The 27,402-nt window shown below is 44.0% G+C and overlaps 1 protein-coding gene across 3 annotated transcripts; it reads left to right on the top strand.

Moving 5' to 3' along the window:
* Window positions 1-394: 394 nt before the first annotated feature.
* On the top strand, window positions 395-24,673 carry LOC139155520 (embryonal Fyn-associated substrate-like). Of its 3 annotated transcripts, none has more exons than XM_070730680.1 (7): window positions 395-484; window positions 2,988-4,520; window positions 9,723-10,037; window positions 10,545-10,643; window positions 14,423-15,106; window positions 20,433-20,522; window positions 23,336-24,673. In XM_070730680.1, the coding sequence occupies exons 2-7, from the start codon at window positions 4,509-4,511 to the stop codon at window positions 23,747-23,749; spliced, it is 1,614 nt and encodes a 537-aa protein (XP_070586781.1). In that variant the 5' UTR covers window positions 395-484; window positions 2,988-4,508; the 3' UTR covers window positions 23,750-24,673. The 3 variants fall into 3 exon arrangements, with proteins under 3 accessions (XP_070586781.1, XP_070586783.1, XP_070586780.1); XM_070730682.1 differs by lacking the exon at window positions 395-484 and adding an exon at window positions 1,810-1,882 and having other exon boundaries at window positions 2,988-4,441; XM_070730679.1 differs by lacking the exon at window positions 395-484 and adding an exon at window positions 1,810-1,882.
* The last annotated feature ends 2,729 nt before the right edge of the window (window positions 24,674-27,402 follow it).

The following is a 27,402-nucleotide window of genomic DNA, read 5'->3' as shown; positions in this document are numbered from 1 at the left end:
GTCCAATTGTCTTTCCTTATCTCATTTATCATATATATTCTCTCCTTATCTATATCTATATCTATATTATATATATATATCATATATATTCTCTTCTTATCTCTTATATCACATATATTCTCTCCCTCCCATCTACTTCTCTTCTTTTTACTTTCTATCGTTATATATATTACTTAATGTCTATTCTCTTCCATATGTATTGTATATTGGACAAAGAATAAATAAATAAATAAATAAATAAATTGAAGGGTTTGAGGTGAACCAGCTGGAGGCGAGGTTTCCAGGGCTTATTGGCACTTGGAACAGCCTATCAAAAGGAAAATCTGACCATTGGCAACTTTTTCATTGGTCAATTGCAAAAGGCCACACTGCTTGCATCTACAGGACAGGTGTGTCCAAATCTTTAAGAGCTGTGGGACTTCAGCTCCCAGAATTCCCCAGTCAGCTGTGATTTTACATTGTGGTGTATGATAAAAGAGTCAAGGTGGGTCAAGGTGATGGATGGAGGGGCCAGTGTACCAGTTGGATAGCGACCTGCTGGTTGGTAGAGATACTAAAGGGAGGAGGTGGTTTTCAAGACTCAATTTAAAATCCCAGTTTGGGGTTGGGAGAATGGAGTGACTTGGACAAGATGCATTCTTCTAAAAGTGTTTTCTTTCTTTCTTTCTCTTTCTTTCTTTCTCTTTCTTTCTTTCTTTCTTTTCCTTTCTTTCTCCACCATTCACATCTCCTTCTTTTTTTCTTCCCCTCATTCCTCTCCTTCTTTCCTTCTCATTCCCCCTTCCTATCTTTCCTTCTCTTTCTTTCTCCTTGTTCCTGCCTTCTTTCCTTCTCCCTTTTCTTCCTTCCCCTTCTTTCCTCCCTTGCCCTTATTGTTATCTCCTCCCTTCCTCATTCTTTCCTTCTTTCTCCTTGTTCCTCTTGTTCCTTCCTGCCTTCTTTCCTTCTCCTTCCTTCCTTCTCATTTCTCCTTCCTTCCTTCCTGCCTTCTCATCCCCCTCCCACCTCCCTTCTCATTTTTCCTTCTTCCCCCTCGTTCCTATCTCCTTCCTGCCTTTTTTCCTTCTCTTTTCTTCTTTCTCCTCATCCTCCCTCCCTTCTTTCCTTCCTCCCCTTATTCCTATCTCCTCCCTCCCTCCCTTCCTTTCCCCCCTTCTCCCCCCTTTTTTTACCCCCTCTGCCCCCCCACTTGGAAACCCCCACGAGTCGGAATAACCCCCCAATCCAGAAGACACCCCCCCTCCCCGACCCCTCGAATCTACCCCGGGGGTGGATGGGCACGTCGCGTGGATCAGGAATGAAGCCCCTCGGAGAACTGCCCCCACCCACCCCATGCTTTCCCGAAGGGGGGGGGGATCTGCCGTACTTTCCCTCCGGCTGCCCGCGGGGCGCTAGTCCTGAAGACCCTCCAACTGGCGGGAAGGGGGTCGTTGGCCTTTCTCTCCCTCTCCCCCCTTTTCCCCAAACCCTGGACGGCAGAGAGGCTGTCTAGGACCCGGGAGTTGTCAGGGAGGGAGGCGACAAGCAGGGACGTGTGTGTGTGCCCTGAGGGAAGAGGCGCTAGGGGTGTCGAAGGGGGGGGGGAGAGGGGGGCTTGGGCGCCGGCCAGACCCCCTGCCTGCCCTCTTTCTCCGCCCCCTGGGCGCTGCAAAGCCGGTGGGGGAGGAGGAGGAGAGAAAGGGAAGGGCTCTTGGCTTGGGGAGGGGGCGACCAGGAGCCGGGGGAGAGAAGAAGGGAGGGGGGACCTCCAAGGGGCAAAGCCCCCCCCCCTCTGCAAGGGGAGGAGGAGGAGGAGAAGCGCCGGCGCAGAAGAGGTTGAAGCAGCCGACTTGGAGGGCGAGGAGGGCGCCGGCGAGGGGGGCGCGTCGGCAGCGCCAGCCAAGTAAGCATCTGCCCCCCCCCCCCATTTGACCTGGATTGTGGGGAGGGGGAGGGAAGAGCAGGGAGGGTTTAGGGGGGGATGGGTCCCCCAGCTTTGATTCCCACCCACCCCCGTTTCTGCCCCGTCGGGAGCATCTCCTCTCTGCATCTCCCCAGGATGCCGGGCTCTTTTTTTGCGCGTGGTTTTTATTTCGGGTGGGGGTCCCACCCGGCGATCGCACCCGCTTTCCCCCAGGCGGGAGGCAGCCAGCCACGCGTCGGGATGGCCGAGCGAGGGGGAGGGAGCCTCCCTGGCCGGAGGGGTGGATTTGCTGAGTCGGGATGCTGGCTGTGGATAGCCGGGAGAGGCGAAAGGCAGCTGGGCTGGTGGGGTCGGTGGGTGGTAGGGGTGTGGGGGGGGGATGCTCGGCTTGGGAGGGGGGTCCCCGCTGAACTCTCCGCCGGGGCGGTGGAAGGATGGGGGGAAACAACTTTTGAGAAATGGCTGTGAAGGTAGCCGACGGAGGGAGAGAAAGAAAAGAGAGAGAGAAAGAAGAGAGGGAGGGGGAAGAAAAAGAAAGAAAGGGGAGGGAGGGAGGGAGATAAAGAAGAGAGAGAGAGAGAGAGAAGAGAGGGAGACGGGCAAAAGAAAGAGAAAGAAAGGGGAGGGAAGGAGAAAGGAAGGAAGGAAGAGAGAGAGAAAGTTGGAGGGAGAGAAAGGAAAAGAAAGAAAGAAAATAGGAAGAAAAAAGGAAAGAATGAGGAAAGGAAGAAAAGATAAGGAAGGAAGGAAGAAGGAGGAAAAGAAGGAAGTAGGAAGGACAAAAAAGCAGAGAAGGGAGAGGGAAAAGGAAGGAAGGAGATGGGAATGAGAGGAAGGAAGGAGGGAAGGAAAAGAGGAAGAAAGAAGGGAAGGAACGAAAAAAGGGAGGGAGGAGGGAAAGTGGAAGGGAGGGAGGGAGGAAAAACAAGGTTTTTTATATTACCATAATCTTCCTCCAGAATGCAAGAAATCTCTCTTTGGGCTTGACTCAAAGGAAGGGAAGAGAGGAAGAGGAGAGGTTAACTTTCTTTAAGTTAAGGCTGGAATCCAATCCTTACAATGACTCTTTGTATTTTGGCCTCAGCAGGTGACCGAGTGGCACACAGCAGGAGACACCAACTGGCCTGAATGGAAATGCTTGCTGCCACCTTTGGCCTGGGAACTTGGGTCCCTTCCATAACTTTTTAAGAAATTTGGGGGGGGGGGGGGATCTGCCCGCAACTCAACCCTGCCTCCTCCGCCTGTCACTCTGAAATAAATATTTGGCCCAACAAAAGGAGCCTATCTTGCAATTTTCGCAATATCTCCCTGCTGACTTGGAGATTTTTCCGCCTGTGGTTCTATTGGGAGAATGAAAACAAGATTATCTGGCCCATCCTTGACATTTTTGGAAGATTTGGAGGAGGTGGAAACCGCTCTCAAAATCAGAATTTAACCTGGATCCGAACCTCGCCTTTTGGAGGGAGCCAGAAGCTGGCTTCTCTAGAAAGATTACGTGTATTTGGACATGCCTCAAAATTCCTGGAGTTACTTTCGCCAATCCTCGTTTGAGAGACGTGTCAGATTTGTAAGCGACTTGGATCTTTTTTTCAATTTTTATTTTGGAACTGGATCGATGCCAGGCCTTTTCGGCATCGGGTGAAAGCTTGACTCGGTACTTAAAGAAGCAGAGAAGCGGAGAAAATAAATAAATAATAATAATGGCAAAATATGAACCATAACGCCGCCGGTCCATGTGGCTTGTTCTCAGGAAAAAAAGAAAACTCGCTGAATATTTTTGAAGGATTTTTTTTTAAAAAAAATAAAAATAAAAATTCTGGATTTAAGAGGAAAAGTTTGCGGAGGTTGATTCCCTCGATTGTTTGGGCCCGTTCTGTTTGCCAATAGGAAACTTCTGATTTTATTTTTGTTTGGATTCCATGACATTGCAAAAAAAAAAAAAAATCTGGCTCTCCTCTTTATTTCAGTTTTTCAAACAAGGCGTTTGGGGGAAAAAAGTCCCTTAAATGTCTTTAGGCTGTTTTTCCACTTTCTGCTCGCTTCACAAATCTCTGTTCCAGCTTGTTGCATTCTTGTCTTTCTTTCGGTCTGGAAGCAATCAGAGTTTCTCCAATCGCTTTCCCGGCGTGATTTTGCTGACCCAGAAATTTGGAAAACCTCAGAAAAACTACTGGGAATATAGGGAATTTCAAATTGCAACTGGACGAACTTCTAAGGAAACCACATTCGCTGCACACAAATATATATATATATATATACATATGTTATTATACATAGGAACCCCTGAATTTATTTAGAAATTTCCACCGCTGCTTTGCATTGGAACAGTCATTTTGTCAAGGTTACATAGCTTCTATGTTCGTGGTTTGTTGGCTTGTTTTAAGATGAGGAAAAATCAATTTTAAATTTCTCAGGAATCTTTTTTTTCTGTTGTTGTTCTCCCTCCGGGCACAACGGCACAACACAACGTACTAGAGGAGAAGAGGAGAATGCTTCTAAAGACTGGCTTTATTTTTTGAAGAGTCTTAATATATTAAGGTATTATTCTGGTTCCTGGAGGCTGTTCAGGTCTTCTGGTCGCTTTGTTTGATGTTGAAGGCGCAACATGTCTGCAAGTGTAAGTAGGAGAGAGAAAAAAAGAGAGGGAAGGAGGGAGGGAGGGAAGGAGGGGGAAGGGAAAGCAAGGAAGAAAAAGGAAGAAAGAAAATTAAAAAGAAAAAGAAAGAGGAAAGGAGAGGAAAGGAGGGTGAGGGGGAGAAAGAGGGAAAAAAGGAAGGAAGAAAATTAAAAAGAAAGAGGGAGGAAGGGGAGGAAGGGAAAGCAAGGAAGAAAAAGACAGAAAGAAAATTAAAAAGAAAGAGAGGAAAGGAGGGTGGGGGGAGAAAGAGGGGGGAAAGGAAGGAAGGAAGAAAATTAAAAAGAAAGAGGGAGGAGGGGAGAAAGGGAAAGAAAGGAAGAAAAAGACAGAAAGAAAATTAAAAAGAAAAAGAAAGAGAGGAAAGGAGGGCGGGGGGGAAGAAAGGGGAAAAAAGGAAGGAAGGAAGAAAATTAAAAAGAAAATGGGAGGAGGGGGAGAAAGGGAAAGAGGAAGAAAAAGACAGAAAGAAAATTAAAAAGAAAAAGAAAGAGAGGAAAGGAGGGCGGGGGGGGAGAAAGGGGAAAAAAGGAAGGAAGGAAGGAAGAAAATTAAAAAGAAAGAGGGAGGAGGGGGAGAAAGAGAAAGAAAGAAAGAAAAAGACAGAAAGAAAATTAAAAAGAAAGAGGAAAGGAGAGCGAGGTAGAGAGAGGGAAGAAAAGAAGAAAGAAAGAAAGTTAAAAAGAAAGAGGGAGGAGGGGGAGAAAGGGAAAGCAAGGAAGAAAAAGGGAGGAAGGGAGAAAGAAATAAAGAATCAAGAAAGAAAGGATGAAGGGAGGGAAGGAAAGAAAGAAAGGAAAAAAGAATGAAAGGAAAGAGCAATGTCAAAGGAATATAGAAAGAGAATGGAATGAGCAAGAGAAAGGAAGAAAAAATAGAAAGAAAAAGGAAAGAAAAAAGGAAAGGAATGAATGGGACAAGAAAGGAATATAAAGAAAGAAAGAAAGAAAAAAGAAGGAAGGAAGGAAAAAGAAAATAAGAAAAAAGGAAGGGGAAGGAAGGAGAATCAGGAAAGAGAGAGAAAGAAAGAAAGAAAGAAAGAAAAAGAAAAAGGTTATCCTGACCATAGCTTGTAATAAAACTGGATTGAGAACAATTTTGACCTTAGTGAAAAGATTTGCTTTCCAAGGTTATTTGGGCCTCCTGATTATTTGCAAACTGATGATAAGTAGCCGTGAAGGCTTTGATGTATTGTTGACTTGGGTTGAGAAAGAGGGGCGCAGAAAAAGGGTTTTGGGGGGGTTGGGAGTGGGAGAGATAAAACTCAAAGCTTCCTTGAATTACTTTTGCAAATCAAAATACTTTTCATTTCCCCTAAAAAGAAATCAGCACTTGCTTAGCAGCTCCTGTTCTACCTGAGAGTGATTTTTTTTTTAAAATCCAGGTAAAAAATTTTGAGATTTGCTTTTTCAAGCTGCGTCTCTAGAAAAGCACTTTTTGTGTGTGCTGGCTCAAATACAGGCAGTGCATGACTTGGTTTGTTTAGTGACCGTTCGAAGTTACACCGGCGCTGAAAAAAATGCCACTTACGACCTTTTTGCATACTTACTTCCCCTAAGTCGTCCCCCTGGCCATATGATCAAAATGACGCTTGCAGCGGCCGTGTGGGGAGTCATGTGATCCCCTCTTGCAACCTCCCGTCAAGCAGTCAACGGGGAAGCCCGATTCGCTTAACAACCGTGTTACTAATTGAACAGTTGCACGGATTCACTTAACAACTGTTGTAAAACTCACTCCACAAGTGTCTCGCTTAGCAACAGAAACATTGGGCTCCACTGCGGTCATAAGTTGAGTGTTGGTTATGACCTATAAAGCCCTTCATGGCACCGGACCAGATTATCTCAGGGACCGCCTTCTGCTGCACGAATCCCAGCGACCAGTTAGGTCCCACAGAGTGGATCTTCTCCAGGTCCCATCAACTAAACAATGCCGCTTGGCGGGGCCCAGGGGAAGAGCCTTCTCTGTGGCGGCCCCGGCCCTCTGGAAACAACTCCCCCCAGAGATTAGAATTGCCCCCACCCTCCTTGCCTTTCGTAAGCTACTTAAAACCCACCTCTGCTGTCAGGCATAGGGGAACTGAGATACTCTTTCCCCCTAGGCTGTTACAATTTTATGCATGGTATGTCTGTATGTATGTTTGGTTTTTATAATAATGGGTTTTTAATCGTTTTTAGTATTGGATTATTATTATATGCTGTCTTATTATTGTTGTTAGCCGCCCCGAGTCTTCGGAGAGGGGCGGCATACAAATCCAATAAATAAATATGTAAGTAAGTAAGTAAGTAAGTAAGTAAGTAAGTAAGTAAGTAAGTAAGTAAGTAAGTAAGTAAGTAAGTAAGTAAGTAAGACTGCCTCCGAAGAGAAATTGAGTGGCTTATGGGTTTAGGAATCCCTTCTCACGCTTAGAGAGGGCTCCCCTGTTAGGCCTCGCTTTGATTTTACATCGATGATGAAATATTTCCTGTGAATAATGTAAAATTTTGGCTGAAATTTATCGACCTTGCGCTTTCTGGTTAAAGGGCCATGTCTTAAACTCCCTCAAATGAGATCATTTCTGGCTAAATTTTATTTGTCAAACACCCAGATTGGTGATTTCGCTTTCTTTCCTTGTCTGCCAAGTTACTGTCAACATCTTGGCTGCTATCACCCCATCAAAAAGATTTTAAAAATTAAAAGACGATTGCTCGAGATGTATATTATATTTTAACCTGATTACAGTATTACAGAGTTTGCAGGACTCTGGAAGCAAAAACCGGGAGGGAAAGAAAGGAAATTACAGCTGGTCCTCAACTTACAGCCACAATGGAGCCAGAATTTCTGCTGCTAAGCGAGACATTGGTGATTTTTGCTCCCTTTTTAATGACCTATCTTGCCACGGTTGTTAAATGAATCAATGCCATTGTTAAGTAAGTGGCACTGTCATCCCCACGGACATTGCCTGTGGGACGGTCGCAAAAGGGGATCACCAGGCCCACACTGCAACCGTCGTATATACGAGACAGTTGCCAAATATCTGAATTCTGATTGCGTCGTAAAACAGTCGTAAATGAGGACCCGGATTGTGGGGGCAATAGGCTGGCTCTGTTAAAAAGTGCTATTGCTAACATGTTGTAAGCCACCTGAGTCTAAGGAGAAAGGCGGCATAAAAATCAAATAAACCAAATAAATAAATAAAATAAAATAATAAATGCAAAAAAAAAGCTGTCACTTTTTTGCAATGCCACCATAACTTCGAACGGTCACTAAACAAGTCGGCAACTGCCTATGCTGATTTTTTAATTTTTGCAAAAGATAATAAAATAAACATTTTTAGAAGGACCATTTACGGGGCCATCAATAATTAAAGCCTAATAAATTTATTAATTAAAAGAAATTTTTTAAAAACCTCAGTTAAAAAGACACACTCGATGGTCAAAGAAGGTCTTTTTCTGACATTCATTTTCTGGGTTTCTATGACGTGGCCCCACTACAGGTAATCCTCGACTTAACGACCACAATTGATTTATGTTGCTAAGTGAGACATTTTTAAAATGAGATTCACCTCATTTTATGACTTCTCTTGCCACGGTTGTTAAATGAATTAAGTAAGCGACAACGGTTGTTTAACTGAATCTGTCTTCCCTGTTGACGTTGCTCGTCAGCTGGTCACAAAAGGGATGACGTGATCCGAGGACACTGTGGCCATCATAAGCCAAGCGTCCGAATGTAAATCACGTGACCGGGGGAGGGGGGCGGGAATGCTGCATAAAGAGTGAAAAAGGATCCATCCCGTTGTAAACGGTCATAAGCGAACTGTTGTAAGTTGAGGACTATCTATATTGCTGATTAGTCCAGGAAATGTTTGAAAACTAAGTTTTTGGGGTTTTTTTTTAAAAAAACCCAAGTTTTGCTTGCAAAACTCAGCGATTGTTTATAAATGGGGACGCGAGCAATGCCGGAACTTGTTTTGGTTCATCCTGTTCCCAATTTTGGGACAAATTTCCCAGTCTTTTTGCCTCTATTTTTCAGAGGAATTCAAGCATGGATTTTAAAAATGCCGTTTATCAGTGTAGTCTTAAAGAAAGCCAGGGTCCACCCCTAGTGGGCCTGGAGCCTATTCAGACTATCAGGGAAGGGAAAACGGCTGGATTAAGGCCTGTTCAAAACTCCCTGCCAGGGAAGAGCTAACATTGTCCCTGAGGCACTAGTTTTCTACATGCAGGGAGAACAAATTTGCAGTCCTTTTGGCCTGGGGGCTTTCTCAATCCGTTGTTTCCAAAGCTGTTTCAACCAGCAATGCCAAGGTTCCCTGAGGAACAGGATGATGGAATGACCGCCCAGGAGACAGTTGGAAAAAAATTGAATAGCTGGGCATGATGGGAGCTGTAGTTGTAAGAACTAACTGTGTAACTTTGTCCAGTGGTATAATAATCTTTCTCATGCATATTTTTTTTAAAAAATGTCCCCTCCCCCATGTAGAAATTTAGCAAAGAAGCCTAGGGCATTTTTAATATACAGGCAGTCCTCATTTAGCGACCATTATTGGGCAACTGTGTCGGTTGCTAAGCGAAACATGATTTCACAATCTGAGTTTAGCTTTTTTTCCGCTTTGCAGACCTGCAGTGGTCGTAAATGCAAGAGCTGGTTGCAAAGTTCCGTTTTTCAACCCGGTCGCGACTGCAAACGGTCGCTGAGCGAGACAGTCGCTAAACAAGGACTACCTGTTATAGCAGGGGAGATGCTTGTACATTGATAAACATTAAAACTTACAGTCGTCCCAACTTGTATTGCAAAATAAAGACATTCTATCATCTTAGTTATGGATAACTAACCAGCCACAAGTGAGCTAGGAACTCTGGGAGTTGTAGTGTGGGAATTCTGGGAGTGGTAGTCTGGGAATTCTGGGAGTTGTGGTTTGGGAATTCTGAGAGTTATCTAGGAATTCTGGGAGTTGTTGAAGCACTTTGCGCGTGGTGGTTTGGAATTCTGGAAGTTATTTAGTTTTTCTGGGAGTTGTGGCCTAGGAATTCTGGGAGTTGTAGTCTTGGAATTCTGGGAGTTATCTAGGAATTCTGGGAGTTGTGGTCTTGGAATTCTGGAAGTTGTCATCTAGGAATTCTGGGAGTTGTAGTCTTAGAATTCTTCCCAGGCTTTGGAAAGCATGACTTGAGCCCTGAGTATCAACCGTGTTTTTCGTCTCCACAGGCACAGTTGTGTCGTGCTCTGTACGACAACACGGCCGAATGTCCAGACGAACTCTCCTTCCACAAGGGTGACCTCATGGTCCTTCTCCAGCCAGAAGGGACTGGCCTGGAGGGCTGGCACCTCTGTTCTTTGCATGGCCAGCAAGGGATCGTGCCCGCCAACCGAGTGAAGGTCCTCCTGGAGTCAGGGTCTCACCAAAGTCATAACCCAGAGGTGTACCAGGTCCCCAAGAAGGAAGGTCTTCTCATGGGAAAGATCTCAGATGGATCCATGGATGGATGGAGAAGAAGAGATCAAAGGAAAGAAGAACAGGAGGTGAGCCGTGGGCGTGTCGGCATGAGATTTGGCTTCTGTGCATGCGCCGTAAGCGAAATCACACACAAGGATGCTCGTGCGCGTGGGATTTCACCAATTTTCGGTGATTTCTTTGCTTCTGTGCATGCGCGGAAGTAAAAAACCACTGGAAATAAGCGAAATGTCTCAAAATCTTGCACGCCAGTGTTCTCACATGAGAGTTCACTTACGGCGCATGTGCAGAAGCTGATTCTCACATGGGCGCACTATATTGTAGCCTGTACCGGGTGCAACCCACTGCTGCTGTGGGGGAGGAACCCTTGGATCTTCTAAGATGTTTACTCCAGAACCCCCTTGCTTTTGAGGTCCACTGGGAGGGGATAGGATGGGTTTCCTCCACCACACCAAACCATGAATTCTCCAATGTTGGGCGAACTATCTGAGATACGGTTTGAAGCTCCCAGGGATTTGCTCCTTCTCTCAGAACCCTGATTTTTGGTTTCTCCTTGTCTTTTTCTTCTGATTCAGGTCTATGAAATACCACCACCTGCAAGGCCCTGCCCGTTGCCTCCGGAGGGGATCTATAGGGTTCCTCGGGGCACCAGAAAAGAAGAAGACTCCGTGGAGGTATTTTGAGAGAAGAAGCCAGAAAGATGGCTGTGGGTCTCTTTGGGCCTTTTCTTGTCACAGCTGTTTGGTGAATCGCTTCCGTTGTTAAGTTAGTAACCCGGTTGTTAAGTGAGGCTGATTTCCACATTGACTTTGCTTGTCATAAGGTCCCCATAGGGGCTCACGTGACCCCGGGATACTGTAACCGTCGTAAGTATGAGTCAGGTGCCGAGTGTATGGTTTCTAGATTACGTGGTTGTGGGGCTCTGGCAACGGTTTAAGTGTGAAAAGCTACTAAGTCTCTTCAAATAGTCACTAAATAATTGGTTGTGAGTCAAGAACTACCTATATTGTATACCCAGATGGCAGGGCTAGCATTGTCATTATTTATTTTTATTTTATTTTATATTTTATTTTATTTTAATGTTTTGTTTTATTCTTTTATTCTTTTTATTTTATTCTTCTATTCTTTTTATTTTATATTATATATTTATTTTATTCTATTTTTTATTTTTGTTTTATTATTGTTATTTTTATTGTAGGTTATTCTATTTCAGCTTACTTTACTCGTCTATTTTATTATTTCATTATTTTTATTTACTACTGTACTGTTATTTGATTTGATTTCACTATTTCATTATTTTACGTTTTTATTTATTATTTTATTATTCTATTCTATTAACTTATTTTACCTCTATTCTTTTTATTTTATATTATATATTTATTTTATTCTATTTTTTTAATTTTAGTTTTGTTTTATTATTGTTATTTTTATTTTAGCTTATTCTATTTCAGCTTACTTTACCCATGTATTTTATTATTTCATTATTTTTATTTACTGTACTGTTATTTGATTTGATTTCACTATTTCATTATTTCACTTTTTTATTTATTATTTTATTATTCTATTCTACTAATTTATTTTGCTTCATTTTATTAGGATTCCCCTGGTCCATTTTTATTATTCTCTAGTCCATTTTTAAATTATCCTGACTCCTTATTATTCCAAATCTGCTTTATTTTCCTTTACTATTTTATGTTATTTTCATTTCTCTCATTTTATGATTTTATTTTATTACCTTTTCTATGTCCTATGTTATTGCCCCTGACCCACTGATTGGCCAGCTGGTTTCTATTCTAAATCTGACCTGGGCGTCGAAACCTCAGCTGGGTGGAGGGGGCACATTTGATCTCGGTGCCAGTTGCCATCGGCCAGTGCGCCCGGTGGCGTCTAGCAAAGCCTCCAGGGTAGGGGAAACAGTGGGGTGGGGTGACGACAACTGGCCGCAACTTGTTGGGGGTTAAATTTTACGCCTGCCCTGCTGCTGCTGAGAGTAATTGTATCTGAGCCCTTTATAAAGGAGACAGCTGCCTACAAAAGGGGCCCCGTTTCCCCCCCCCCCCCTTCCCAAGCCAAACCAACATTCGCCTTAAATGGAGAAATGCGGAGGTGGCAGCTGGGGAGGTTTAAAAAAGGAAAACTAGACTGTAATTTTTGGAGCGTCCTGGGTGTCTTCTGAAGCTGGGGATATCGGTCAGAGCCAGAAAGGGCATCTGTCACTCCAGATTAGACTGAAGCCAAGTCTGGTCAAGCAGAGGGATACAATCCAGATCAAGGGAGGTTGGAATGGAATGGAAGAAGGAATAGAATGGAATGGAATGGAATAGAAAAGAAGGAATGGAATGGAATGGAAGAAGGAATAGAATGGAATGGAATAGAATAGAATAGAATAAGAAGGAATGGAATAAGGAATAAGGAATGGAATAGAATAGAATAAGAAAGAATGGAATGGAAGGGAATGGAATGGAATAGAATAGAATAGAATAAGAAGGAATGGAATGGAATAGAATAAGATAGAATGGAATGGAAGAAGGAATAGAATAGAATAGAATAGAATAAGAAAGAATGGAATGGAATGAAATAGAATAAGAAGGAATGGAAAAGAATAGAATAGAATAAGATGGAATGGAATGGAATAGAATAGAATAAGAAGGAATGGAATAGAATAGAATAAGAAGGAATGGAAGGGAATGGAATAGAATAGAATGAGATAGAATGGAATGGAAGAAGGAATAGAATAGAATAGAATAAGATGGAATGGAATAGAATAGAATAGAATAAGAAAGAATGGAATGGAATGAAATAGAATAAGAAGGAATGGAAAAGAATAGAATAGAATAAGATGGAATGGAATAGAATAGAATAGAATAAGAAGGAATGGAATGGAATGGAATAGAATTCTTTATTGGCCAAGTGTGATTGGACACACAAGGAATTTGTGTTTGGTGCAGATGCTCTCAGTGTACACAAAAGAAAACATCTTCGGAGAGGGGCGGCATACAAATCTAAATAATAAATATTTGTCAAGAATCATGAGGTACAACACTTAATGATTGTAATAAGCAATTGGAAACAATATTAATAAAATTAATATTAATATATTAATAAAAAATCTTAGGATACAAGCAACAAGTTACAGTCATACAGTCGTAAGTGGGAGGAAATGGGTGATAGGAATGATGAGAAATAATTAGTAGAATTAGCAGTGCAGACTTAGTAAATAGTTTGGCAGTGTTGAGGGAATTATTTCTTTAGCAGAGTGATGGCATTTGGGGGAAAACATTGTGTCCAGTTGTCTTGGTGTGCAGGGCTCTTTAGCGACGTTTTGAGGGTAGGATTTGAAACTCTTTATGTCCAGGATGTAAGGAGCAAGTAAATATTTTCACAGCCCTTTTTTTGACTCGTGCAGCAATTGTTTGTTTGTTTATTTGTTTGTTTGTTTGTTTGTTTGTTTGTTTGTCTTATATGCCCCACCTATCCATGGATATAAATAGATCTTTTATTGAAATGCTGGGTAAAAAGGATGAGAGCAGAGAATGTATCGATTAAGGCCTTTATCTATCTTAGTGTTCCTTTACCTCACTACGTGTGGACTTCAATCCCCAGAATTCCCCAGCCAGACATATCTTCAAGGGGCCAAGGTTGAAAAACACTGTCCAAAAGGCCCCAAAACCAGTCATGGGAATTCTGGGAGTTGAAGTCCACCCATATTTAAGTGGGGAAGGCTTAAAAATACCATTCCAAAGGCCCTACAGCCAGACATGGGAATTTGGGGAATTGAAGTTCACAACATCTTCAAAAGGTTGAGGGGGGGAAAAGCATTATCTTGAACGTAATGTGAGCCATGGTTTGTTTTTAACCTTGGTATATGGACTAAACCAGTGATTTTCAACCTTTTTTGAGCCGCGGCACATTTTTTACATTTACAAAATCCTGGGGCACACCACCAACCAAAATGACACAAATTGACACTCTAACACAGTACGTATTATACATATAGTTAATAATATAGTTTCTAAATGTATTTATACACACTAAGTGTGAAACCTGGGCCTGTTTTGATGAACACAAATGGGATATCCTGGCAGGAATGGTAGTTTGGGGACTCATGTTTAATTTCCCCACGGCACACCTGATCATGTCTCATGGCACATTAGTGTGCCATGGCACACTGGTTGAAAAACACTGGACTAAACTACCAAAGCAAAACAATAGATTAAGCCATAAACTGCAGTTTATAATCAAAGTGACTGCATTTATCATCCATGCTGAGCTCTCCATTCCTGATCCAGCCATATATGTGGCTCGAAATGCGCTGAGCCATAAACTGTGGTTAACATCTGGATTCAACCAGCACGTGGCCCGCAAGACAAGTTTATGGCTTAGCTGTAGGCCTGACCCCCAAAACAGGCTTTCATTTGGGAACATCTTCTTTATTTTTTGCCCTCATTCGTAGGTTTATGACGTACCCTCCTCCTTGCTCCGCGATGTGGTTTTGGACACATACGATTCACCCGCTCCACGGGTCAAAAAAGTTGCCCGGGTAGCCCCCCAGCCCAGCGCCCCACCAGAGGTGGACGAGGCTTATGATGTGCCCCTCGCCTTCAAGAAAACCCTGGCGCAAGAGGGGGAGGAGGAGGAGGATGAAGAAAACAGCGAAGGGCCGCTGATCTATGCCATCCCATCCAATTTACGCCGTGCTTCCGCCTTGCTTAACTTGTACGAATCGCCCGAAGACATCCGGGCGGGTGGAAAGGACGAAGAAGACGCAGAGGAAGACGGGGCCATTTACGACGTTCCTCTCCTGACGCCCGGTACCCCGCCTCTAGAGGGAGCCCTCCAAGGACTCAACCTTAGGGACATGGGACCCCCTGCTCGTCCCCGGCTGCCGTCCGCAGAGAGTCTGTCCCGCCGTCCGCTGCCTGCTCTTCCTAGCGAAGAGCGGCTTTCGGGCGAGCTACCGCCTCCGTCGCCCAACATCGCACGGAAGGGCAGCATCCAGGACCGTCCGCTGCCTCCTCCTCCACCCCGGCTGGGGGGGCTCGGGGTGGGGGACCAGCTGGACCAAGCCAGAGATGACGTCCACAACGAATACGAAGGGATACGTCTCGCGGACGAGTACGATTATGTCCATCTGAAGGTAAGGACGGCTGCAACACAAGGTTAATCAGTGAATACAACAATCATTAAGGGGGCTCCTTGTTCACCGTGAGCACAAAAAAGTTTGTAAGTCATGGTGTTGTGGCCGGGCGTGTGTGTGTGTGTGTGTGTCTGTGTGCAAATAGCCACTAATGCAGCCTGGTTGCCCAGTGCCCAACATGTGACCATGGGGAGAATTGGTACTTTCAACAGTCACTAAGTGATCGGTCATTAAGTCGAGGACTCCCTGTATTCAAACTAGAGACCCAGGTCTTTGGTTTTTCTGGGTCAGAGCAGTATTGGGTTCCTTCTTGGACTGAGGGTGGGGGGAACGGTGTTCCGGTAGCAGAAATGGAGCTGCGCATGCAGCTCTGGGTGCCTGGCGGACATGCGCACGCATCAGAGTGAGATTTGGCTTCTGTGCATGTACAGGAAGCAAAATCATGCGAGACGACGTGCGGGAGCACGAGATAAGAGCCAGGGTGGCGCAGCAGATAGAGTGTTGTACTGCAGGCCACTAAAGCTGACTGTAGATCTGCAGGTCAGAGGTTCAAATCTCACCACTGGCTCAAGGAGAGAAGCAACTTGGAATTAAAAAGAAGCTTCCTAATAATGAGAACAATTAGCTAGCGGAACAGCTTGCCACATGAAGTTGTGGTTTCTTCATTACTAGAGCATGAAATTGGACAGCCGTTTGTTCAGAACTGTCTAAGATCTGCTTGTGCAAGGGGGTCGGACTAGAAGACCTCCAAGGTCCCTTCCAGTTCTATTTTGATTGATTGATTTTCCATTCAAGGCCACGACAACACTGGGTGATCTCTATTTTTTCACTCTCACGGCCATGTGAGGCAACTGGCTCTGGGGCAGGTTTCTCTTTTACCGGTCTACCGTTGCGCTGCGTGTGCAACCTGACGACTCGGGGTGGGGGGTGTCGCTACGTGCGTGCATATATGTGCACCACCTTGCATGATTTTGCATAGTGATGGGCGAACCCAACGGTGTTCAGGTTCGGCAAGTTTCGGTCGAATTTTACACAAAATTTGGCCGAACCGAACTCGAACCCGAACGAAGAGATTCCAGGGGCGGACCTTTGACGTCACCGGCAGGTTGCTAAGGACGCCAAGGTGATCACTTCCTGGATTCCATGGAATCCAGGAAGTGATCACCTTGGCGTCCTTAGCAACCTGCCGGTGACGTCAAAGCTCCAAACGCTGAACACGACCCCGAACATTGCCCAAAGTTTGAAAAAAATTCGGATTCGTGTTCGGCATACCAAACACCGCAAAATTCAGTACAGACCCGAATTGTGCGGGTTTGGTTCGCCCATCACTATTACTGAGTTAACAACTCAGCAAGAAAGGTTTTAAAAGACTCACTTTAAAATGCTTTTGCTTATTTATTTTATTTATTTATTTTATTAATCAGATTGGCATGCCGCCCCTCTCCGTAGACTCGGGCTGGCTAACAACAATAGTAATACAATGTAAACAAATCTAACATTTAACTTAATTTTAAAAACCCCAATTTAAGAAACCAATCATACATACTGACATACCATGCATAAATTTTATAAGTCTAGGGGGAAGGGAAAGTTTCAATTCCCCCATGCCTGACGACAGAGGTGGGTTTTAAGGAGCTTACGAAAGGCGGGGAGGGTGGGGGCAACTGTAATATCTGGGGGGAGTTGGTTCCAAAGGGTTGGGGCCGCCACAGAGAAGGCTCTTCCCCTGGGTCCCGCCAAACGACATTATTTAGTTGACGGGACACGGAGAAGGCCAACTCTGTGAGACCTAATGGGCTCAATTGCAGTGGTAGCTTAAAGACTATACAGGCCCCACTGTCTTTGCAGAGGCCGCACACTGAGAGGGGCAAGGTTTCCATCCTGCCATTTTCTGTGGCCATTTTGACTTTTTCGACCTCCTCTGCCTATACCTTTTGAAAGATTGTAGTTTTTGCTTCTTCAGAATGGCAAAGGCTCCTTCAAAATTCTCTCCCTTGCCACAGGCCAAAAAAGAAAACATTATTCGAATGTGAGATTACCCCTTAAATTTGCGTGTTGATTAAATTAAGAAAAACGAACAGGCTTTCCAAGCACATTGGACATTTTTTTGTGAAATCCGGTTTAATTTCCTCATTGTTGTAAACGCGCTCTCTGCCTCAGAATAAGTTCCATACTCTCATCGCCTCCCTACAGAGAAAGGTGAACATTAACCCAAGATATTCGGATTAGAACGCTGGCGTGTGAAACTCGCTCGAGCACAATGCGGTTGGGGGAACGTGCTTTGTCTCGAACCCGACACCGATCCGCCCGAGCCATTGTAAATTTTAAAAGCGGGATTCCTCGAAACAATGCCTGCTTTTTTCCTTTGAGTGAAAATCGTTTATTGTGCTTTGTTAGGTTTTAACTCCCGGTGACGGAATTTCTGCACATGCCAATAGCGAACTGGTAGCAACGGAATTTGAAACACACCGCTATCCTCAACTTACAACCATAGTGGAGCTGCGAGAGCAATCATGGGCTTTCCCAAATATGCCCATGTTACACCAACACTCCGCAATCTGCATTGGTTGCCGATCAGTTTCCGGTCACAATTCAAAGTGTTGGTTATGACCTATAAATCCCTTCATGGCACCGGACTAGATTATCTCCGGGACCGCCTTCTGCTGCACGAATCCCAGCGACTGATTAGGTCCCACAGAGTGGGCCTTCTCCGGGTCCCGTCGACTAAACAATGTCGTTTGGTGGGACCCAGGGGAAGAGCCTTCTCTGTGGCAGCCCCGGCCCTCTGGAACCAACTCCCCCCAGAGATTAGAATTGCCTTCACCCTCCTCGCCTTTCGTAAGCTTCTTAAAACCCACCTCTGCCGCCAGGCATGGGGGTACTGAGATATTCTTTCCCCCTAGGCCTTTACAATGTTATGCATGGTATGTCTGTATGTATGTTTGGTTTTATAATAACGGGTTTTTTAGTTGTCTTAGTATTGGATTGTTACATGCTGTTTTTATTATTGTTGTTAGCCGCCCGAGTCTGCAGAGAGGGGCGGCATACAAATCCAATAAATAAATCAGGAAAAGGGGGGGGCATGATCAAAACATTTAAATATGTTAAAGGGTTAAATAAGGTCCAGGAGGGAAGTGTTTTTAATAGGACAGTGAACACAAGAACAAGGGGACACAATCTGAAGTTAGTTGGGGGAAAGATCAAAAGCAACATGGGAAAATATTATTTTACTGAAAGAGTAGTAGATCCTTGGAACAAACTTCCAGCAGACGTGGTAGATAAATCCACAGTAACTGAATTTAAACATGCCTGGGATAAACATATATCCATTGTAAGATAAAATACAGAAAATAGTATAAGGGCAGACTAGATGGACCATGAGGTCTTTTTCTGCCATCAGTCTTCTATGTTTCTATAAATAAAAACTCCGTCTTTAAGTGAAGCAGCGTGAAGGGAGTTTTGCCTCTGTTTTACCACCTTTCTTGTCCCAATTGTTAAGTGAATCATCAAAGTGGATAGGTTAGTCAGACGCTTGTTAACGGAATCTGTTTTTCATTTTGCTTGTTGAAAGATCGCAGAAAGGGGGAAACGGCGTTGGTCATAAGTATGAATCGGTTGGCAAAACACCTGAATTGGGGTCACCTGGTCCTAGTTTTGAAAAACAGAACGTGTCACTTTTTTCAGGTCCTGTTGTATGAGGGTTGCCCAGAAAACAATGCACCACATTTTTTCCCACAGCCTACAGTAATGGTACAAATGCGAAACTTTATACAGTATATACAGTAATTGCATTTTTCGGTGAAATTCGGCACGTTCTGAATCCCAGCGTGCATTGGGCTGGAGGGGACAGAAAAGAATTGTCGTTCGAAACACAAAAAGGATCCATTTTTTTGCTTGTCCCAGCTAGCCGAAAATGTTTAGCGGGCGAAAGAATACTGCATACCTAAAATCCAAATTAGGGTTTCAACGGACTTGATGGCCCGAGGGGGAGGATTGCAAAACCGCCAATCCCGACCCGGTAGAGACACACAGTTTTGTACACACAAAATTCTGCTTGAACTGAGACACTGGACAGAGTTTGGGGGAATCGCATCGGATTGTGAAAGGCGTCGGGGGAGGGTTGGGGGAGGGAAAAGTGGGGGGGGGGCGAGAGAGGTTCCCCACGTAAATTAACTGAAGATGGGTGGAGAATGTCAGCACAGATTCGCAGAGTTGAGTGGTGAGGCCGAAAATGACAGGCTGGATAGACGGACGAAGAATGGACGGGAAGGTCGGTACCACCAGCACCACCCCAGATCAGAAGCAATGCAGGACTTGCTGGTCCATGCGGTGATCTAAATTCATCGTGGTTGGTTGTCGCTTGTGTTTTTCCCGAAAGTATTTCTGAATTGTATTCTAACATTCTGTGTCATTTATGAGACTCAGCAAATAAATGTGCTTGTTGTTCTTTCTTTTGGCCTTTCCTCTTCCGTTTCTTTATTTTCTCATCTTCCACTCTCCCTCCCTTCCTTCCTTTTCTTTTCCCCTTTATTTTTAAAATTCCTTCCTTCCTTCCTTTTTTTTAATCTTCCTTTCATTTTCTTTCTCTTTGTTTTTGAAATTCCTTCCTTCCCCTTTCCTCTCTATTCCTTTTTTATTCTCCTTCCTTCCTTACATCTTTTCTATCTTCCTTTTCTCCCCCTTTATTTTTAAAATTCCTTATTTCCTTCCTTCCCTCTCCCTATTCCTTTTTTCATTTCTTCCTTCCTTCCTTCCTTCCTTCCTTCCTGTCTTCCTTTCCTTTTCTCCCCCTTTATTTTTAAATTTCTTTTCTTCCCTCTGTTCCTCACTGTTACCCTTCTTTGCTTCTCCTCCCCTCCTCTACCTTTCCTCTCTTCCCCTTCCCTTCCCCCTCTCCATCTCCTGTTCCTATCCTCTTCCTTCCTTCTTTTCTATCTTCCTTTCCTTCCCCCCCTTTATTTATAAATTTCTTCTTCTTTTCCTTCATTTTCTTTTCTTTTCCCCTTTATTTTTAAAATCATTCCTTCTCCCTTCCGCCATTCCTTTTTCTTCCTTCTTTTTCTATCTTCCTTTCCTTTTCTCCTTTGTTTTTAAATTTCCTTCCTTCTGTCCCTTCCTCATTGTTACTCTTCTTTGCTTCTCTTCTCTCTCTCCACTCCCCCCTTCCCCTCCTCGTCTGTTCATCTTCTTCCTTCCTTTCTTCTATCATTCCATCCATCCATCCACCCATCCATTCATCTTTTCTATCTTCCTTTCCTTTTTTCTTTTCTTTTTAAAATTCCTTCCTTCCTTTCTTTCTTTCTTCTCCCTTCTCTCCTCTCCTCAGGGGGCTGATAAAATCCAGCAGAAAGCAGCCACACCCGAAGCCAGCCCCACACTTACGGACTCGGGAGAGGCAACTCCGACGGAAGAAATGGTATCTCTTCTTTGAACTTTATAACCCCTTTGCTCGCTCTCACTGTGTCCCACATGAATTCATGACCTCAGGGTCTCAGCACCTATTCATTTATTTTTATTTGTCAAGTACGTATTTGTAATACTGTATACATAGATATAATTGTTGACATACATAAGATATAAGACCACATTTGGAATACTGTGTTCAGTTCTGGAGACCTCACCTACAAAAAGATATGGATCAAATTGAACGGGTCCAAAGACGGGCTGCAAGAATGGTGGAAGGTCTTAAGCATAAAACGTATCAGGAAAGACTTCATGGACTCAATCTGTATAGTCTGGAGGACAGAAGGAAAAGGGGGGACATGATCGAAACATTTAAATATATTAAAGGGTTAAATAAGGTTCAGGAGAGAAGTGTTTTTAATAGGAAAGTGAACACAAGAACAAGGGGACACAATCTGAAGTTAGTTGGGGGAAAGATCAGAAGCAACGTGAGAAAATATTATTTGAAAGAGTGGTAGATCCTTGGAACAAACTTCCAGCAGACGTGGTTGAAAAATCCACAGTCACTGAATTGAAACATGCCTGGGATAAACATAGATCCATCCTAAGATAAAATACAGGGAATAGTATAAAGGCAGACTAGATGGACCAGGAGGTCTTTTTCTGCCGTCAGTCTTCTATGTTTCTAAGATGGGTACTGATAAGAGGGGTCAATTGGACAGGAGACGGTAAGCACGCCGGCGCACTTATGCACGCCCCTTGCTGACCTCTAAGGAACCGGGTGAGGTCAACAGTGGACAGTCTAAGGTTAAAGGTTTGATGACAAAACCACAGAGTCAGGGGGCAAGGGCAGGAGGCTGCCCACGTTAGCAGGGAGGTTAATTTGTTCCCATGTGTGATGTTGTAGTCTGGGGCTCTGTAGCAAAGTAGGGAGCCAAGTGTGGTATTTAAGGACAATCTCACAGACAATGGTTTCAGGAAGGGTGAGATCATGCGTAACTTGGATGTTTTTTAGGTTTAGTGTCTTTTTGTAGAATCTTCCTCTGCGGGTTTGACGGTCGGACCAGAAGACAAGGTAGTTTCTTGCTATGATAGAAACATAGAAACATAGAAGTCTGACGGCAGAAAAAGACCTCATGGTCCATCTAGTCTGCCCTTATACTGTTTTCTGTATTTTATCTTAGGATGGATCTATGTTTATCCCAGGCATGTTTAAATTCAGTTCCTGTGGATTTACCTACCATGTCTGCTGGAAGTTTGTTCCAAGGATCTACGACTCTTTCAGTAAAATAATATTTTCTCACGTTGCTTTTGATCTTTCCCCCAACTGACCTCAGATTGTGTCCCCTTGTTCTTGTGTTCACTTTCCTATTAAAAACAGTTCCCTCCTGGACCTTATTTAACCCTTTAACATCTTTAAATGTTTCGATCATGTCCCCCCTTTTCCTTCTGTCCTCCAGACTAGACAGATTGAGTTCATGAAGTCTTTCCTGATACGTTTTATGCTTAAGACCTTCCACCATTCTTGTAGCCCGTCTTTGGACCCGTTCAATTTTGTCAATATCTTTTTGTAGGTGTGGTCTCCAGAACTGGACACAGTACAGTATTCCAAACACAGTGCTCCATGATGATGGAGTCAGGGAGGGATGCGTTTAGCCATGTTTCGCAGGCAAAAATAATGTCAAAGGTGTCAGTGTTTAGGAGGAGGAGGAGGAGGAATCCGGGCATTTTGTTAACTACAGTTTCTTGCATTGATTAGTTTGCATTGGAGAGATTAGTATTGGATTGAAAAGCCAGAAGCCCAGACGTTTATGGAAAGCTATGTTTGCAAAATCAGAAACTGACCTTTGCCTCCTGCCCTTCCCTTGCAGGAGTCCTGTTAAAAAAAGCACCCCAGCTGGAATTTGAACCCTGCTGATTGGAATACCATTGTGTATCTGACCACACAACACATTGTGCAAACAGAGGGGTCCACAGGGGTTTGGTGACAAAATAGAAAGGAATGGAATAGAAAACATGGAATGGAATAGCAATGTGGAATGGAATATGGAATATGGAATGGAATAGAAAAAGAAAATAGAAATCCAATCGAAAATAGGAATTGTAAATAGGAATTTAAACAGAAATGATGGAAATAGAAATGAATAGGAATAAGAAATGGAATATAGAAATCAAAATAGAAATAATGGAAATAGAAATGGATAGAAATAAGAATTAGAATATAGAATAGAGTACAGAAGAAAATAGGAATCAAATCGAAAATAGGAATTGAAAACATTAATCGAAATAGAAATAATGGAAATAGAAATGGATAGAAATAGGAATAAGAATTAGAAAATTGAATAGAAGAGGAAATAGGAATTTAATAGTAAATAGGAATAGAAATAAATAGAAAGAATGGAATGGAATAGAATAAAATAAAATAGAATAGAATAGAATTCTTTATTGCCCAAGGAATTTGTCTCCAATGCATAAACTCTCAGTGTGCATACAACAAGTGATAAACCATGATCATAATCATAAAATGCCATCATCATAGGTCAAAATGTCAATAGCAACATTGCCATTCAAATTGATCCTCTGTTTTTGATGCCCCCGAAAAACCTATCGTGCTCCGATCGCACTGTCACTGCCGCCGTCTTGACTTTTTTGACACCACATTGTGTTCCCTGCAACGTTGAAATACTTTGAATAAAACCCTTTTTGACCCCTGGAATGAATTCTGCTCTCGGAGGGTGGCATAATAGTGGGAAACGTAAAATTTCTAGTGGCAAGGCGTTCCCAAGGTCACAAATGTCCTAACCACCTTCTCTTTCTCCTTGCTAGGTGCCGCCATCCCCGGAGGACAGCCAGCTGCTGCAGTTCTACACGGGGCAGTGCCAGACGCACTACCGCACCCTACTGTCGGCCATCGAGGCCCTCTTGGCCAGCGCCGGGGCCCACCAGCCGCCCCGTGTCTTCGTGCCCCATGGTAAATTCGTCATTGTCACGGCGCACAAGCTGGTGTTCGTGGGCGACACCGTCTCCCGCCTGGCGTCTTCGGCGGCTGTGCGGGCCAGGGTGGGGGCCGCCAGCACGGCCCTGTGCCAAGCCTTGAAGGAAGCGGTGCTCTCAGTCAAGAGCGCCGCTTTGAGCTACCCGTCATTGCCCGCCGCCCGGGAGATGCAGGGTTGCGTGGCGGAGTTGTCGCGCCAAGCTCTGGCTTTTACCACCTTGCTGGGCACCTTGGCGCCATCTTGATCCGGGATTCCGTGTGGTTGCCACTCTACCCTACAGTGGACGAGGGGACAATATAGGTCTCTCTTTCTGCAGAGGGTGCCCACCGCGGGGCCCATCCTGGCCAGTGACGGTCCAGGAATCGGTACCCATGTTCCGCTTCGGCCCAGTTCGTTCATCAGTCAAGACCAGATCCACCACGGCCAATGCATGTGCCAAACAAAAAAACCCCACCCTGTCGTATCTCAAGGACCTGGTCTTGGCCACCTTCCTTATACCCTGCCAGTCTTCCTAGCCAAAGAACGTCCCTGGTTTTGTCCCACTCGCCAGCATCTCTCGAACTCGGGGTTTCGTCCGGTGCTGGAATTCAGCACGGATTCTTTTAATCTGGAAGGGCGAACCTGTTATCCATGAATGGATGGGGGGTAGGGGAGAGAACAGGACCTTCGCTGCTTTCTAGATGCTCCTGGTGGTCAAAAGGAAGGGAATAGCTTCCGGTGTCTCCCCTCCCCCCATTGAGGCTCAACAGGAAACGAGGAAGAAGAAAATGGCTGCCAAAGGGGGTGTCTCGTTGCCAGCCCCCCACCTTCTCCCCTCCCCAATCCCATCAATTAGCTGCAATAAGATAGTGTGTCAAGGATTGGAAGAACAAACAACACAAGTTGTTAACAGAATTGACGGAGCAATTGAAATGCTATTTCTCAACCGTGGCCCCTTTAAGAGGGGGATGGATTTCAACTCCTAGAATTCCCCAGTCCTGGAGAATTCTGGGAGTTGAAGTCCACCCCTCTTAAAGGGACCACGGTCGAAAAGACTGAATTAGCAGAAAACACCGTCAGAATATCGGTAAACGGAGGCAAAGTATTTTTTTTCCTTTCCCCCTCAGGAAATATTTCTCAGAATCTCTCTAGGTTTGACGATAATAAAATAGATGGTGAAAAAAAAAAAGGCTTGTATTTTTTAAAATTTCTGCGTTTTTTCCTTCTCCACCCAGCTGTGTGGCTAGTCGTAGACTTATAACCCTTTTTATTCGACTGTTTCAAAGTTACGGTTCTGAAAAATGTGATTGTGGTTTACAACTTTCGCAACTGAGGTCTGATGAGCAGAGTCAATTGGGGAGGGGGGAGCTGGATTTGTTTAATGACACTTGGACTCACTTAATGACTTCAGGGAGACCCTTTTAAAAACCATGGCGCAAAACGGAGCACAGGTTGTTTAACAACCGACCTACTTAACGACCGAAATTCCGCTCACATTGTGGTCGTAAGCAGAGGTGGGCTGCCAAGGTGGAACGGTGACCTGTGCTTGCCCCCGTGGCTCCAAGTGCTAGCGGAACCCAGCGCAATTCTGCTACTGCACCTGGGCAGGTAGTGAAATCGCGCACATGTCACCATTCCACCTTACCAGCCCACCTCTGGTCGTAAGTCGAGAACTACCCTATCTGATGCACACTTGTGACGTTCTTCGTGGGAGATCTTTCATTTTATTTTCAATGATTGGAAGGCAGGTGATCCATAATTTACAACCCTTCTTGTAGTGATTGTTCAGAAGTGATGCGGTAGCCTACAGGTGGAGGTCTCGTCCTCACAACCAGAAGACCGAGTTTGATCCTAGATAGAGGCAACTATTTCTCTGAGCCCTCCACTCCTCTACTCATAACAGAATACCCTACGCAACTAGACTTGCAATCCTAGGTTTACAAAACGTAGAACTACATCACCTTAAACACAAGCGTAGCCCATAAAATCATCTGCTACGTCCTTCCTGCCAGCAACTACTTCAGCTTCAACCACAACAACACACGAGCACACAACAGATACAAACATAAGTGAAGATTGGACTTAATCCTTGAATAGTTCAGTGGATTGGCAGCTGGCTGAAGCATAGACATCCGAGAGTTATTGTTAATGGCGATTATTCTGAGCAGAGACAGGTTACAAGCGGTGTGCCACAAGGGTCTGTTCTGGGTCCTATTCTTTTTAATATGTTTGTGAGTGACATGGGGAAGGTTTGGTAGGGAAGGTTTGCCTATTTGCCGATGACTCTAAAGTGTGCAATAGGGTTGATATTCCTGGAGGCATCTGTAATATGGTAAATTATTTAGCTTTACTAGATAAATGATCAAAGCAATGGAAACTGCAGTTTAATGTTTCCAAATGTAAAATAATGTACTTGGGGAAAAGGAATCCTCAATCTGAGTATTGTATTGGCAGTTCTGTGTTAGCAAAAACTTCAGAAGAGAAGGATTTAGGGGTAGTGATTTCTGACAGTCTCAAAATGGGTGAGCAGTGTGGTCGGGCGGTAGGAAAAGCAAGTGGGATGCTTGGCTGCATAGCTAGAGGTATAACAAGCAGGAAGAGGGAGATTGTGGTCCCGCTATATAGAGCACTGGTGAGACCACATTTGGAATACTGTGTTCAGTTCTGGAGACCTCACCTACAAAAAGATATTGACAAAATTGAACAGGTCCAAAGACGGGCTACAAGAATGGTGGAAGGTCTTAAGCATAAAACGTATCAGGAAAGACTTCATGAACTCAATTTGTATAGTCTGGAGGACAGAAGGAAAAGGGGGGACATGATCAAAACATTTAAATATGTTAAAGGGTTAAATAAGGTTCAGGAGGGAAGTGTTTTTAATAGGAAAGTGAGCACAAGAACAAGGGGACACAATCTGAAGTTAGTTGGGGGAAAGATCAAAAGCAACGTGAGGAAATATTATTTCACTGAAAGGGTAGTAGATCCTTGGAACAAACTTCCAGCAGACGTGGTTGGTAAATCCACAGTAACTGAATTTAAACATGCCTGGGATAAACATATATCCATTGTAAGATAGAACACAGGAAATAGTATAAGGGCAGACTAGATGGACCATGAGGTCTTTTTCTGCCGTCAGTCTTCTATGTTTCTATGTTTCAGATATTCAGATTTATCTGAAGATAGATGGATAGATATACTGCTCAGAAAAATAAAGGGAACACTCAAAGAACACATCCTACATCTGAATGAATGAAATATTCTCATCGAATACTTTGTTCTGTACAAAGTTCAAAATCAACATGATCAAAAGCAACATGAGAAAATATTTTACTGAAAGAGTAGTAGATGCTTGGAACAAACTTCCAGCAGATGTGGTTGATAAATCCACAGTAACTGAATTTAAACATGCCTGGGATAAACATAGATCCATCCTAAGATAAAACACAGGAAATAGTATAAGGGCAGACTAGATGGACCATGAGGTCTTTTTCTGCCGTCAGTCTTCTATGTTTCTATGTTTCTAAGTTGAGGTGCACAACAGCAGGTGAAATTGGTTGTCAATCAGTGTTGCTTCCTAAGTGGACAGTTTGGTTTCACAGAAGTTTGATTTACTTGGAGTTATATTGTGAGGGTTCCTTTATATTTTTGAGCAGTGTAGATAGGTAGGTAGGTAAGTAGACAGGCAGGCAGGCAGAATGATTGATTGGTTGGTTGATTTCCTGACATGAGAACCATCCACCCATGGAACAGAAGTTGCCTTCGGAAGTTATGGGGACTTCATCCCTGGACGCTTTCAAGAAAAGACTGGACTGACATCGGTCTCAAATGGCGCAGACGTCTCTGGCTTGGCTGGGGGTTGGACTAGATGACCTCCAGGGTCCCTTCCAACCCTTAATGATCTGTAACACTGGGGCCCGG

This window comes from Erythrolamprus reginae, unplaced genomic scaffold (genome assembly GCF_031021105.1).
Source record: "Erythrolamprus reginae isolate rEryReg1 unplaced genomic scaffold, rEryReg1.hap1 H_26, whole genome shotgun sequence".
Taxonomy (NCBI): Eukaryota; Metazoa; Chordata; class Lepidosauria; order Squamata; family Dipsadidae; genus Erythrolamprus; species Erythrolamprus reginae.
This window is presented reverse-complemented; position numbering and strand designations above follow the sequence as displayed.

What these genes read in the sequence shown, in the direction of transcription:
- LOC139155520 (XM_070730680.1), top strand. An exon ending in AAGAAGAAGACTCCGTGGAG is followed by an intron (nt 10,644 to 14,422) that starts GTATTTTGAGAG and finishes CCTCATTCGTAG; the next exon opens with GTTTATGACGTACCCTCCTC. An exon ending in CAACTCCGACGGAAGAAATG is followed by an intron (nt 20,523 to 23,335) that starts GTATCTCTTCTT and finishes TCTCCTTGCTAG; the next exon opens with GTGCCGCCATCCCCGGAGGA.